Here is a 13,173-nt window from a genome sequence, read left to right on the forward strand (position 1 = left end):
AGCTGCTGCCACCAGTTTTATTTAGAGGAACTTCTTCTGCGATTTGCATGCATCGCAGCAGCAGCTTTGAGTGGGAAGGGGAGGGTGTGTGTGTGTGTGTGTGTGTGTGTGTGTGTGTGTGTGTGTGTGTGTGTGTGTGTGTGTTGTGTCATTTTGGGGTGGATCAAACGGAGAGAATGACAGCAGGGAGAAAAAAAAGGCAGTTTAATCAGATTCTTGCCAGCGTTTGGGGGAGATGGGAGCCACATTAATCAGCCTAACAATGTAAACATGCAAACTGCATCGATTAGCTGACAGGAGGTCAGTGACGGCCCATAAATTATGGTCGCAGATCATATTCGGGATGTCCAAAATAACAAAAAAAATAAAAATAAAAAACTTCTGAGCATGTGCTGACAGTGATGTAAAGTGACACCGACCCTGTGGCAGATGCTGCTGGTGGGGGGGGTTTGGTTGGGGGGGGGGGGGGGGGGGGGGGGGGGCGGCAAGGTCATTTTCATTTGAGGGAAAACAGCTGAGTTATCCAATCATGCACTCCTACGACTCGTATCTCCCATCTCCGCCTTGTCCTATCAAGGCAGGCTGGAAGACCAGTGGTCACCATGGTAACAGTGCCGAATCTGTAGCTACACCTTGAGAGAGTGAGACTTGCGCTGTAACTTTTGTGTGTGTGTGTGTGTGTGTGTGTGTGTGTGTGTGTGTGTGTGTGTGTGTGTGTGTGATGATAACGATTCCCGGCAGAGTCGTAGTGTTTGGTTCAAGTTCTGCCTGAGTCATGACAAAATCATTCACAAGCATGTCACAGTGCGTTAACGATGATGTACCTGGACACGTATTCGCTGGAACGGGTCTCCATGGCAACCGGCTCTTTGGATTCCACAACCTCAAGGTCATACTTGCAGTCTGTCTGGCACTGCGTCTCCGACTCTTTCCGTTGCTTTGAGGGACAGAAGGAGGACAACGGAGATGCATAGGAAAATGTAAATTTTTAAATTGAGTTCATTCCTGTGGCATGCTGGGTATTGTGGTTTTCCAGCAGCAGGTAAAATATGACACAGTTAAGAAAGTGTATTGAACCGCTTCTGTGACAAAACCTTCCTATAAAAAAAAACATGCAATGAAGTTAAAAGAAGTTGTGTGAAGAATAATCACCTCTTTATATCTTATGACAGCATATTAGGGTCAGTGTAGGTTAATAATAGAGAATAAAGTTGTGCATTTATGACAAAAAAATAGAGATTATAAATATATTTGCAGAAAAAAACATCAAACTGCACTTTGTGTTCTTGTTTCTCAGAATATAATCAGACTCTTTAATTATGATATTGTTTTTGTTTAATACACTGTCATACATACAGTGGATCGTATTCATGGACATGGATGTGACAATAAGGTTAGTTCAGTTAAAATTTGAGGGAATCACGATCATCATGGCCATTTTTTTTATACGGCACACTGGTCCAACATTAACTTTATAATGTGAGTGTGGTCCTGGTCTGTGGTCTTACCCTGACGTAGGCCACCGGCGCAGGAGGGTGGAAGAACTTCCTGACGATGTAGGTGGTGGTGGCGATGCAGAAGACGATGGTGCCGAGGATTTCCTTCCACCAAGGCAACAGCAGCACCGGGTCCTTCCTCCTGCGACTCTCGCCTCCCGCCCCGTTTCCCTTTATCAGGCTGACGGCGCTGTTGCGTTTCTCCCGGTAACGCTTGCTGTAGGGGAAGTAGTAGCCGTTGTCTGCGGAGAAGGAAAGGCAGACGTTTAGTTCTGTTTCTCCCCTCTACACTCTTACAGTAGCTGCCTATGCATGTCCAGGAGTTTACCGTGTCCAGCATCAGGGCTCTCACCATATGGATACTGTAGGATGGACAGGGCTCCGTTGCTGTACTCATCATGGGAGAACTTGTCGTTATTCAGACACTTGTCAAATTCATCGGAGCCGACCAGGGCTGGTGTCCGAGACGGGGAATCTGTGCCAAGGATGAAGATGAATGAGTTGTTTGATCTCAGCGGGAAGGGAGGGGCAGGGAAATCAAAAAGAGTCGGAATAACATTCGCGAGATAGCGATGCATTAACGGGAATGAAGACAAAAGCTCCGAGCAACAGGGAAACACGCCCATAAGGCTTGTAATTAATTTGAAATATGGCTTGGAAAAACAAGATCCCGTATTGCTTTGTGTTTGAAGGCGGTGCTAATGAAGCTCAGGTGATCAGACGCTGCACCTAACGACTAAAAGGAGGCGTAGACTTACGGACGAGGGGCTTCCACTTGACTGTGGGGAGGGGAATTATGTCCTTGACTGATCCGATAGCTTTGGAAGGGAACTTCTCACTGATCCTCACTGAGGACTGGAGGTAGAGCTGCCCCTGGAACATCCCTGGAAAACAAAGGAGGTATGCATTTAGTAAAACTGAAACTAAACATTAATGAGCGTGGAGGATGAGTGTGTGATCTTACCAAGGTAAACACTGGACTCCTCAGCTCCTCTGGCCTTCCCTTGGGAATCGTCATCTTCCTCCTCCTCGTCGGTTTCCGACTGGTTGCTGTAGGCGTTGTCGTCAAAGAGGGCGATCGGTGTGACTTTACCGCCGCCCACCAGCCAGGCCGAAGCGATGGGTGTGCAGAACTACATGGGAATGAGTGGAAAATTCAAGTAAATAAACTGTAATGTGCTCAGTGGAGATGCCACTAAATCACTGATCAATGTTCACCTGGCGTTCCCAGACCAGCTGTCCCTCAGGCTTGGTACTGAAGGCCATGACTTTCCAGTCAGGAACAGACACTTTGATGACGAGGTCCAGATTCTGGTTCTCCGTCCGCGCCCTCTCATTGGGCTCGTCGGCGATGACCCGCTGACTCTCCCTCCAGGCGTCGCCGTTGGCGAACTCTCCCTCCAGAAAGTTCATGCCGGACTGCGTCTCCGGAAGCAGCTTCAGCTCAAAGTTTCCAACACTGAAGTTCCACCTGGTGTCGAGAGTGAATAATATATATATATATATATAAAACATACTTTCTAACCCATCATCACAATCACTGGTCTGTTGGTCAGAACGTGATATGTGTTCTGTCAGACTGTCATTGGTCAGACAATCACTGGTGTTACTATAATAAGGAAAGTGTTCAAAATAATAAGGTTGAAAATAAGTTGCCGAATTTCAGTCAACCTTTTTCTTTGGTGGACTTATAAGGGTCAACTTAAAGACATGTAATTGATAACTGCTTTGTTTTAAATAGATATTTTATTGAAAAATATGGCACAATGTAAAATACATTTAAGTACAGTAGTGAGAAGTATTAAACACAACAGTTATTTTCTCTCATATTGTTTTGTGCATCTCAAAAGGTCCACACTTTGCTTTTCTCATACTTGCTAACTGTTTATCACCATTTCGTTTAATACGTGCATCATTAATTACTGCACTGCATTTTTAAATATGTAAACACAAACAATATGTATTTAACGAGGGCCTGCAGAGAGACAGACTAGATTATGATACGTCTAGTTCGGTGATCACATTAATGTGACACATGAGAAAGATCAGATAAAATATTTTCTATTAAAATGATGAAGTCAGCGCAGTAAAGACAGCAGGTAAGAGACGAAATACTGATGTTAGCACCTAGTGGCTGAAAGGTTAACAGACTTCATTTAAAGCCACTGACAGAAAATCAATCAGAGTGCCTGTGACCCTCTCTGGAACAGCACTAAAGCTACAGTAGTCGGCCCCGGGACTCAAATTGACTCGACAATGACGGGTTGACCGAGTGATTGAATAGAAACTCACTTCTCCATCCCCGATCGGGGCCTGATGGCTCGCACCGTCTTCTGAGTCCTCTGCAGCAGGAGCACGTCTTCCGTGTCCATCTCCTCCTCCCCCCAGCGACTGCAGCCCACCGCAGAGCAGATGTACCGAAGCTGAGGCCAAACAAACAGTACAGACAGCGTTATTATTATGCCGTGTCATTACTATGCTACAAGCTTTAAGTGAGATGATGTCACTGACCTTGCCACTGTAGGCGCCCAGGCCATAGGTCGTCAGAGATTTGCCCCCGACGAGGACGGTGTCCTCGCCGATCCGGTAAGACGAATCCAACAGGGACTCCACGCTGAAAGGCACCGCCTCCATACTCTCCCTGTCCCGGTTCCACTGGAACAAGGCACCGTCCAGTGAAGGGATCACCATCCTGTTGCCAAACACCTGCAGGAAAAACAACGGGGGAAAGTGTTGATTCAAGCTGATGTTGATGTAAAAGCACACGTCCCAACAGAAGAAAGGGGGAAATTATTAGGGGGAAGTTATTCCGTAACACATGGCATGTGCAGGAAGGAGTTAAACTAAAAAAAAAAGAGAAAAGTTTAACCACCTGGAATCATCTGCTCCATAAAAGGAGTCATCAAATTAGAGGGATGACTTATGAGAGTTTATTTGACAAGCTTATAGCCACACTAACTCCTTCCCCTCTCAGCAGCTCATAGGTAGCTTAACCTCACTAATATCACATTATGTTCATGCCCTGTTAGCCCCGTGATGATTTGTTACCTTGTGCTCCGTGAGTTCATGCTGCTAGGTATATTAATATGTCAATGTTTGCTAACCAGCCTGCCGAGGATTGCACTGGAGGTAATACCGTGCCTCGACTGGTCAATACCAGATTCCAGTTTGATCCGAGTCACATTTGTGCAAAATAAAAAAATAAAAAAAATCACTTTTCATGAGGAAATAATTGATTCTGTACGCGTTACTTCTGTCTGATGCAATGCCTCTGAACACACACACAACAAACCTCCTGTAATAATCTTTTACAATTGGAAATGGTGTTTTCAGACAGACAATCGTTCAAACACACAAAACACTCAACAGACAATACTGGACCGGCACATATCCGCCCCCACGCAGCAGCAGCAGCAGCTTTAGCCCCCGCACACTTGGACTCAATCCACCAGGCTTGGTGGGACCATTACACAACCCAGAGCCCAAGTAATTAACCTGGATCTTTAGAAAAGTGTGCACTTGTACGCGTGTGTGTTATCAGGTGGGGAGGGGGGGCAGCAAGGATGACATCATTGTAAAAACCTCAGCCTAAGCCTGTTTTAACCTCCATAGTTTGAGCTCATCATGGGGGGGGCAAGGATGAGTCGTTACTGTACAAAGACTGTCTTCAAAAAACAGCTTTATTTAGATATTATATATATATATACAGTATATATATATATATATATATATATATATATATATATATATATATATATATATATATATATATATATATATAGTTAGTGATTTCCCTTCTAAATGGTCATTCAGATGCCGCTGGTGTCAAATCAGCTCGTTTTGGACATCCCATCAGAAAACTGCTGCTTTGTGATGGATTTTGAAAAATGCCAGGAGGTGGGAGAAATGTGTGGCGGGATGATTTACTAGAAAACACAGCCTGGAGCAGAGGTGATGTCATCTTTTTAGAGGGAGGTGGTGTGTGTGTGTGTGTGTGTGTGTGTGTGTGTGTGTGGGGGGGGGGGGGAGGAGATGAGGATAAACTTAGCAAGTGAAAGGAGGCGGGGTTAACAATCTGACCATCACATCACACCATGCTGGCATGGCTGTGGGGGGGCGGGGGGTGCAAAGAGGTTTACAGCGGATGGGGAACTTCTCAAGAGCAGTGGATGAGTCATCCTGCGCCTGATGCCTTAAGCCGTCGTCTCTGATCCAGCAAAGTGTTCCAGGACCAGTTCCCCCGGATCAGGTCTCTCAAGCTGCCTCCCATCTAAGCATCTCCTCCTCGCCCACACTCATGGTCCGATCCACTGACCTCTGGACCCACTGACCCACCGCTATGCCCTACAAACCTCTAGGTGAATCAATCAGAAGTTGTCCAAAGCCACATAGATGTAATAAGACACGGATTAAAGGTGTTGACTTCAAATTTGATGTCAAAACTGGCATTTTCCTCTCCCAAAGACTTCGATATAGTTATTTTATTTAAATGTGCTGTACAAATAAAGTTTGACTTGAACAACGATTCAAAACCATAAAATCTACTTGCGCAAAATCAATTTTGACTTTAAGTGAATTAATCAGATCAAGGACGAAGACAGTGCAATACAAAGAAATGTCGCCCACATCCTCGAACGCCAACTAATCTCCCGTCTCCATAGCGACTTCAATCATCAAAAATAAAAGACGTGTTTAATTGTTGTTTACCAAGAGTTGCTTGATTGTCTAACCCCCGACGTGGGGGTATTTTACTGCCCTCGTCATTACCATGGCTCCGGCTCTTTAAAAATCTGTCGGGGACGTCTGGTAAATTATCAACCATCTCTCTCCGTTTTGTATCTAAATTAACGGGTCCTTGAAAACCATTATATCTCAGCGCAGCGTAATTAGAACGAGGCGTTTATGGACGTCATCAAAGAACGCACTAAAAGTTTCGTGATTGAAAATGCCGAGGACAAGATGAGATCGAAATGACTTCTTAACTTATTCACACCTGAAGGATTTTGGTAAACGTAGATTTTTTTTTTTAACACCCAAGTGGAAGTTCCCGAATATGACATCTAAAAAAAAGCACATTTCTAGTGTCGTATTTAATATAATCCAACATGGAGGAATCCAGACTGTTACTATATAGTCATCCAATTATATTGACATTATGTTCCCCATGCACACAGCATGAAAGTAGATCTAACATTGCATGAGGGGAAGATTCCTGCGCCTTGCTGTGTCATAGAATTAATGACTTTTGGCATCAGAGCTGCAGAATATTATCTGAGGTGTTATTACTTTCCCATCGGACGCTCACCCCGCTATGGAAATGTACTCATGTATATGTTAGAGCATCCATGCATGACGCTTATAGAAATCCTAGCAGGTTGTTGAAGAATATGCATTAAATTATTAGTGATTCACATTTTCTTGCTGTGGAGCGTTCCAGAAAGGAAAAGGATGTACTTTTATGAACCCTTTTTTTAATTATATGAAAACAACAACAAAGCAAATTAAACATATCTTTTGATGAGCTGTTTTTTTAAGGGTCTTGTGGGGGTTTTTTTTTACATCTTGAAAACAAAAGATCCCCCCCCCCCAAAAAAAAAGAGAATAAAACAGAAAAGGGCTTTTGCAAGCATTTTTTTCCTTTTGAAATTCATGAATGAAAGAGTCTATTTTCCAATGCTTATTAATCTTTTAGGAGCTCTAACTCTGACTCATTCAAGTCTAACCCTTTCCTATGATGACTGTGTGGACTACTATCACTCTGACACCAGAGTCATTCAGATATTTTAGGGTATTCCATCTGTCGGCTGCAGAAAGCATCGCAGCTGTGTCTTCACTGGTGTACAGACTATACTGTATCTGCACTATATTGATTATTACTTCATGTTTATTAGTGTTACTTCTAGACATCTTTGTCTAATTGGAGACATTCCTCTAAATGAGCAGCAGCGCTTGATCATTTGATGTTACTGCAATCATGTCATTGTATTCCACCCCTGGACAATAGGGGGGTGTAGGTTTAGAGGGTGTGTGGGTGTGTGTGTGTGTGTGTGTGTGTGTGTGTGTGTGCCGACGCTCCAGCGATCCTGTCAAACAGTGTCAGCTCTCACCCACCACCCATGTGCCACTGTTGGCCCACAAGGCCACTGCTCCACTTAAAGGCGGCAGACAGAGAGAGAGAGTCTGCGTATTGTTGGTGGTTTGAGCAGAACGGGACAAAACACTATCAAAAGTAAAACCGGGATGGCCAGAACAAAGATCGACTTTCTGCCAAAACACCCCCCCGTCCGGACTAACCCCCTCCCTTTTTTTCCTTCTTCATTACCTTCGCCACGAACGAAGAATTATTGCTTGTCACATTATTCACAGCACGACTATCAGTCGTTAGTCATTGTGTAGGGATGATCAATGAATTCTCTCATCCTTCATTCATTTACACTGCATGCCGGCAGAGGTGTGTGTGTGTGTGTGTGTGTGTGTGTGTGTGTGTGTGTGTGTGTGTGTGTGTGTGTGTGTGAGCATGTCCGTATTGTCTGTTATGTGATGACATCATCTCTGGTCTGAGGCATTACCTCACCTCCCCCTAATCAACCTCCTCCCCCCTCATCCCTTTAAATCCCTATACCCCCCCCCCCCCCCCCCCCCCCCATGACTCACACCGTGTTGGCACCCCCCCCCCCCCCCCATCTAACAACCCGGAGCGACTCTTGGCTTTTTGAAGTGATGGCTTCTTTTTCTGCAGACAATGCTGTTTGTGGCTGTTCTGTCCCTCATTTATAAAAAAATAAAACCCGACACAAACACCCACTGCAGCAGGTTGACTGGCTGGTTCCTCCACGGCAAGTCAAGGCCAGCCAATGGCACGACAGCAGACCCCCCCTAGCCTCTAATCACCGAGCAGACTGGTGTCTCAGGGACCCGGCAAGCACCAATGAAACTGTTGCTAAGCGCTGAGGAGGCGTTTTGGGTGGGGGGGTAGGAGCTAGTGGCAGCCCCCCCCCCCCTCCGCTCCACCAACACACACACCAGACAGGCATCCCAGGCTACAGAGGGCAGTGAGGGCAATGTGAGATTTAAACTTCCATAAAGTACATCTCACACACACACACACACACACACACACACACACACACACACACACACACACACACACACACACACACACACACACACACACACACACACACACACACACACACACACACACACACACACACACACACACACACACACACACACACACACACACACACACACACACACACACACACACACCATAACAAATGACGTCACAGCGAGTCACCGAGTTCAGAGCTGCCAGGCTTCTCCTCGTTCCGCTCCGTCAGCCAAATGAAAGCCAACAGGTGAAAACGCACTAATGGGGAAGTCCAACACACACACACGGACACACACACGGACGCACACACAACACACATCTTCTTCTGACATGAGCACACTGGGAGGATGACAGGAGGATGTAACATGTATGTAACGTGTGTGTCTGTCTCTGAATGTATCGACACGTCTTGTGAAGCCTCACACACTGAACACGGATGTAAAGGCAGAATGAAACCATGTTTATTTAACTGTATATTCTGTATTTCTTTGTCCAGCATCTAATGTTAAAGTGTCTTTGAGTACCTAAAAAAAGCTCTATATAAATATTATGAAAGATTATTCTAAAGCAGCTGTGAAAAGCAATTGCTTTGCTGCGTTATTTGCTTTAAAATGAACTAAAACAACATTTTAACAGTTCATTTATCACAGTTTTTTTGTGGGATAAAAGGAGTTGACTGGTTTGATAATTGGCTTTTTCCCCCACTGACTTTCTACACTACCGCCTGCTGTTATAAGACAAATCTACACACATGTGTCCATGTATGCTTCTCCTGTTTTGTGAAAATCAAATTTCTTATAAAAATTGTTAAGATGAGGGAGAGAAAGAGTGACATTGGGGGAGAAAGCCCACTTTCTCAGAAGTCTGTGTGAACTAAGAAAAGCAGAGTTTTTTTTGCTCGACAGAAGATATTTTTCTGAGTTCTTATTAAAGTGATTCATGAACAAGTTGAAGACTTTCATCAGACTTTCATCCTTCCACTGACAGCGGGAAAAACCTGCAGTTTCCATACAAGTGTGATATCTATAGGGGCTTAATATGGCCTTATTATTCAAGGTCAAATTTACATTCTGATGCATCCAGTGGAGAAGCTGTATTAAACTTTCAGTGCTCGGAGGAACCTTTAGGGGTTCTCCGCATCTTAACCCCCAAGGACCCGAGAAAAAAAATGAATTCTTACTTTATAAAGCTCTTCTCCACCAAACGCCAACATGAAATCAAGTTTGAAGTTGTTGTTTTTTTTTTATTCCAACCCACACGACAACAGCAGCTGATTTCGGTGATTAGTTCCCGCCTTCTAATTGCAGGTTTGCTAATCAGTGAAGTGAGCTGCTGTAGTGTTTAGACTGTTCAGGCTGAGAAGGCACACGCACTCGAAAACTAATTCACCCACTAACACTCAAACACTTCACACGTTCTTCTGGTTCGGCCGTTCACTCACAATGTTCATATTCATATTCTGAGTAGATTAGACGGCTGCACAGCTTCTTGTTTTTGTTTGTTGAATAACACATTGTTTACGACTCTTGTCATCCAAAACGTTACAAAGATCATCTTGCGTAATCATAACAAAACATTTTTTTTTTACATTTTATTTAGGGTAATGATGTCAGACAATATTATTCATTGAAAAACCTAAAAAATAGCTTTGTATATAGAATAATATATATATATATTAAATATATATTTGGATTGTTTATCAGCTCAAACTGCTCATTTTGTTCTTTTTGCTTTATACACATTATTAAAACTTAATTATTTATATTTTCTTCTTTCATTTGATCCAAGTGCTCAATACTTTTTCCCCTATTTGCATTCGTTCTTCACATAAGTGACCCGTCAAACAGTCTGGGTGGGTTTATCCGTGTCTGTGCCACCGACTGGTTCTAAACAATCAGCCTACGTCCGCGGGAAACCAAACACAACATAAACAGGGGTCAAAAAGGCTTAAACTGAATGAACTGGTTCAGGTTTGCTTTGTTATTGTTCCATAGGATGATACAAGGCTAATAAAGCAGAGATGTATTTATATGACAGAGACACAGAGTTCATTAGGCTCAAACAGGGCTCACCAGCACCAGCGGACCAACATTAAACTGATCTATGCAGCCACCCAGACCCCTTGTTAGGATTTCTTTCTCCCCCCCCGGAGGCAAAACCCTCGCACAGAGCGAGTCCACATCAAAGCAGAGCGCCAGCACGTCTCTTGTATGCATCTCGGCGAGCGGCGCTCTGAGCTACACTTCACTTTCAGCATGTCGGCGTGGGCGGTTTAAGATTCTGTATACATGCACAGACGAGGCGCTCGCTGTGCTCGTGTGTGTAAACCGCCACGTTCAACAAAAAAAGGCTAATCCTTCAGGCAAAACAAGCACTCGTGTGGGGGAGTACAGTATGTCTGCTTTGTGTTTGTGTGGACATGAAATGAATGCAAACCCTTGGCTGTTCAAAGTGCACTGAGTTCAGTTATTGGACTTGCTGTCTGCGGAGTGAAAGCCCGAGGGGGGGGGGGGGTGGGGGGGGGGGGGCAGTGTTTGTTTTGACATGTCAAGACTGTGGAAATTGAATTTTTCATCTACATGCTGGTCTTAATCAGCTGAACAGTGTCCGTTTAACCTGTTTAAAGACTCTTTTTTGAAGTGGGGGTTTGAATGAGGACAGTCGGTGAAACTTGTAAACCAAAGTCACACAATAACACAAACAAACTGACCACACGAAGCAGCGGTTGACCAGCAACCCCACTGTTATATAGATTGATACAGCGGCGAGGTAAACCGCCGTAAATATTCTTATAGCATAAACACATTGACTTTCTTTTAGGGCTCTAAAATACATGTTTTATCCCTTGAAGGGGGAGTGGTTGGCTTTTATACACATTATACACTCCTATAAACATTATACACATACGTTCAATAAAACTGTAAGTACCTTTATGGTGCTCATCCATCAATATGTATTATTTAAATTATTACACGTGGACTAGCGTCTTCATTTGTTACGGTGGACGACAAGCGCAATAAATCTAGCTTTGTATGGCGTTAACATTCATTAACATAATGCAAAAAGGCCGGTGTACCTCAGGTTTGCTGAGGCTGGACGACACCAGGCACCCTGAGCCGACGTCTAGGTCCCACTGCTTCCTGCCCTGGTTGTGAGGGTCCAGAGCAGAGATCCGCCCATCCAGGGTGCTGATGATCACGAGAGACCTGAGGGCGGAACAGAACGTAAGGGTTTGTAGATGCTTGTTGCCTGTCAAGGTACTTTACATATAATAGAAATGACACTAGCGTCGCCTTATCTTCCCAGTGGGAGTGATTACGTTTAATGCAATCAAAGACACTGAAGGGCGAAGAATTGTTAAGTGGAGGTGCAGATGTTGTCCTCGAGTCCACAACCCGATTCAGCAATCAGGGTGACTTTCAACTGCAGCCAACACCTGTGCCATGATAAGCCCACCCTGTCAGCTGGTCTGGGATGGGAACAGACCTGAGGATTATCCAGCCCCCCCCTCAAACACAATTTACTTCCACAGAACATACAGTATGGACACCCAGTGGTTAGTGGACCAAAGCAGAAAAACAATTATTTTTGGAATTTGTGCAGCAAACTGTGAGAAACCTCACATATGTCTGAAATACTGGATGAAGCGATGGAGGCTGATAGAAACACTCAACTCTTGGAAGAAAGTTTGATTAACTAAATTTACTGAATTTCCATTTGTTTACAATTTTAAATATTTTTCTTGTTTACCGTCATGAGTCTATAACTGATGAAGTCCCACATTTCATTCAATCATTTGGGTTTTTTTAAGTCCTTATTTTATAACTGTATAGTTTAGTAACGTGGCGATTATCCCACCAAAAAAAATTGCAATTCACAATGTTATAAAAAAGGGAATAAAACTCTTTTTGCATTCAAGCTAGACAACTTTTTCCAAGTCACTCGTGATGCTATTTATGTATTCATGAATATCATATCATCATCACCATCATTGGGATAATTCCCATTAAAGGACATTCACAACCATCAAATTATTGTGAGTGTTTTTGAATGGTGATCCATGATAAAATCCCATATCGTTCCATCCCTAATGGACTTCATCGTTATCCCGCTAATTTGTTGCACCTCAGGTGTGGGATGATGCTCCGAAACAGAAGGTAACACAGGGGGGGATTCAACATGAATACTTTCCTCGGCCTTAAAACTGTCATTACCGCCATAAAATGAGGCTCATTAAGATGCAAAAACCTCAAAGAAATGCCGACAAAGACCGTCTCTCATTCAGAGCCCATGGATTCCTTCGGTGACATTTCTGATTAGTCTCGGCTTTCTTCAGGGCTCTCGAAAAAAAATAAATAAAAACACTGGCAGAAAATTACTGTTCACAAATATTGGCATGGCAGCCCGACGATGACAGCTCAGAGAACGTACCATGTCGGAGCTGTGAAGAAAAAAACAAACCTCGTGTGATTTCACAGGCTGTTTGAAAATATTATGAGCAACTTTTGGCTCCTGAAAAAAGATTTTCATGCTCCTGTTTTTCATTTCGAAATGAAGTGGACG

At 43.8% G+C, this 13,173-nt stretch overlaps 1 protein-coding gene across 2 annotated transcripts in view; it reads right to left on the reverse strand.

Annotated features, from left to right (window-relative positions):
* eif2ak3 (eukaryotic translation initiation factor 2-alpha kinase 3) overlaps positions 1–13,173 on the reverse strand; it is a 29,896-nt gene that overhangs the window by 7,263 nt on the left and 9,460 nt on the right. The window contains exons 2-10 of one of the 2 annotated variants that reach the window (XM_084014252.1): positions 11,687–11,816; positions 4,008–4,202; positions 3,789–3,919; positions 2,715–2,967; positions 2,461–2,629; positions 2,255–2,380; positions 1,849–1,971; positions 1,509–1,738; positions 825–937 (exon numbers count right to left, since the gene is read on the reverse strand). In XM_084014252.1, coding sequence (XP_083870378.1) covers positions 825–937; positions 1,509–1,738; positions 1,849–1,971; positions 2,255–2,380; positions 2,461–2,629; positions 2,715–2,967; positions 3,789–3,919; positions 4,008–4,202; positions 11,687–11,816 — 1,470 coding nt within the window. Of the gene's footprint in view, positions 1–824; positions 938–1,508; positions 1,739–1,824; positions 1,972–2,254; positions 2,381–2,460; positions 2,630–2,714; positions 2,968–3,788; positions 3,920–4,007; positions 4,203–11,686; positions 11,817–13,173 lie in introns of both variants that reach the window. The other variant, XM_084014251.1, reaches the window with a different exon arrangement.

The sequence above is a fragment of the Eutrigla gurnardus genome, assembly GCF_963514095.1.
Source record: "Eutrigla gurnardus genome assembly, chromosome: 7".
In the NCBI taxonomy this organism is placed as follows: Eukaryota; Metazoa; Chordata; class Actinopteri; order Perciformes; family Triglidae; genus Eutrigla; species Eutrigla gurnardus.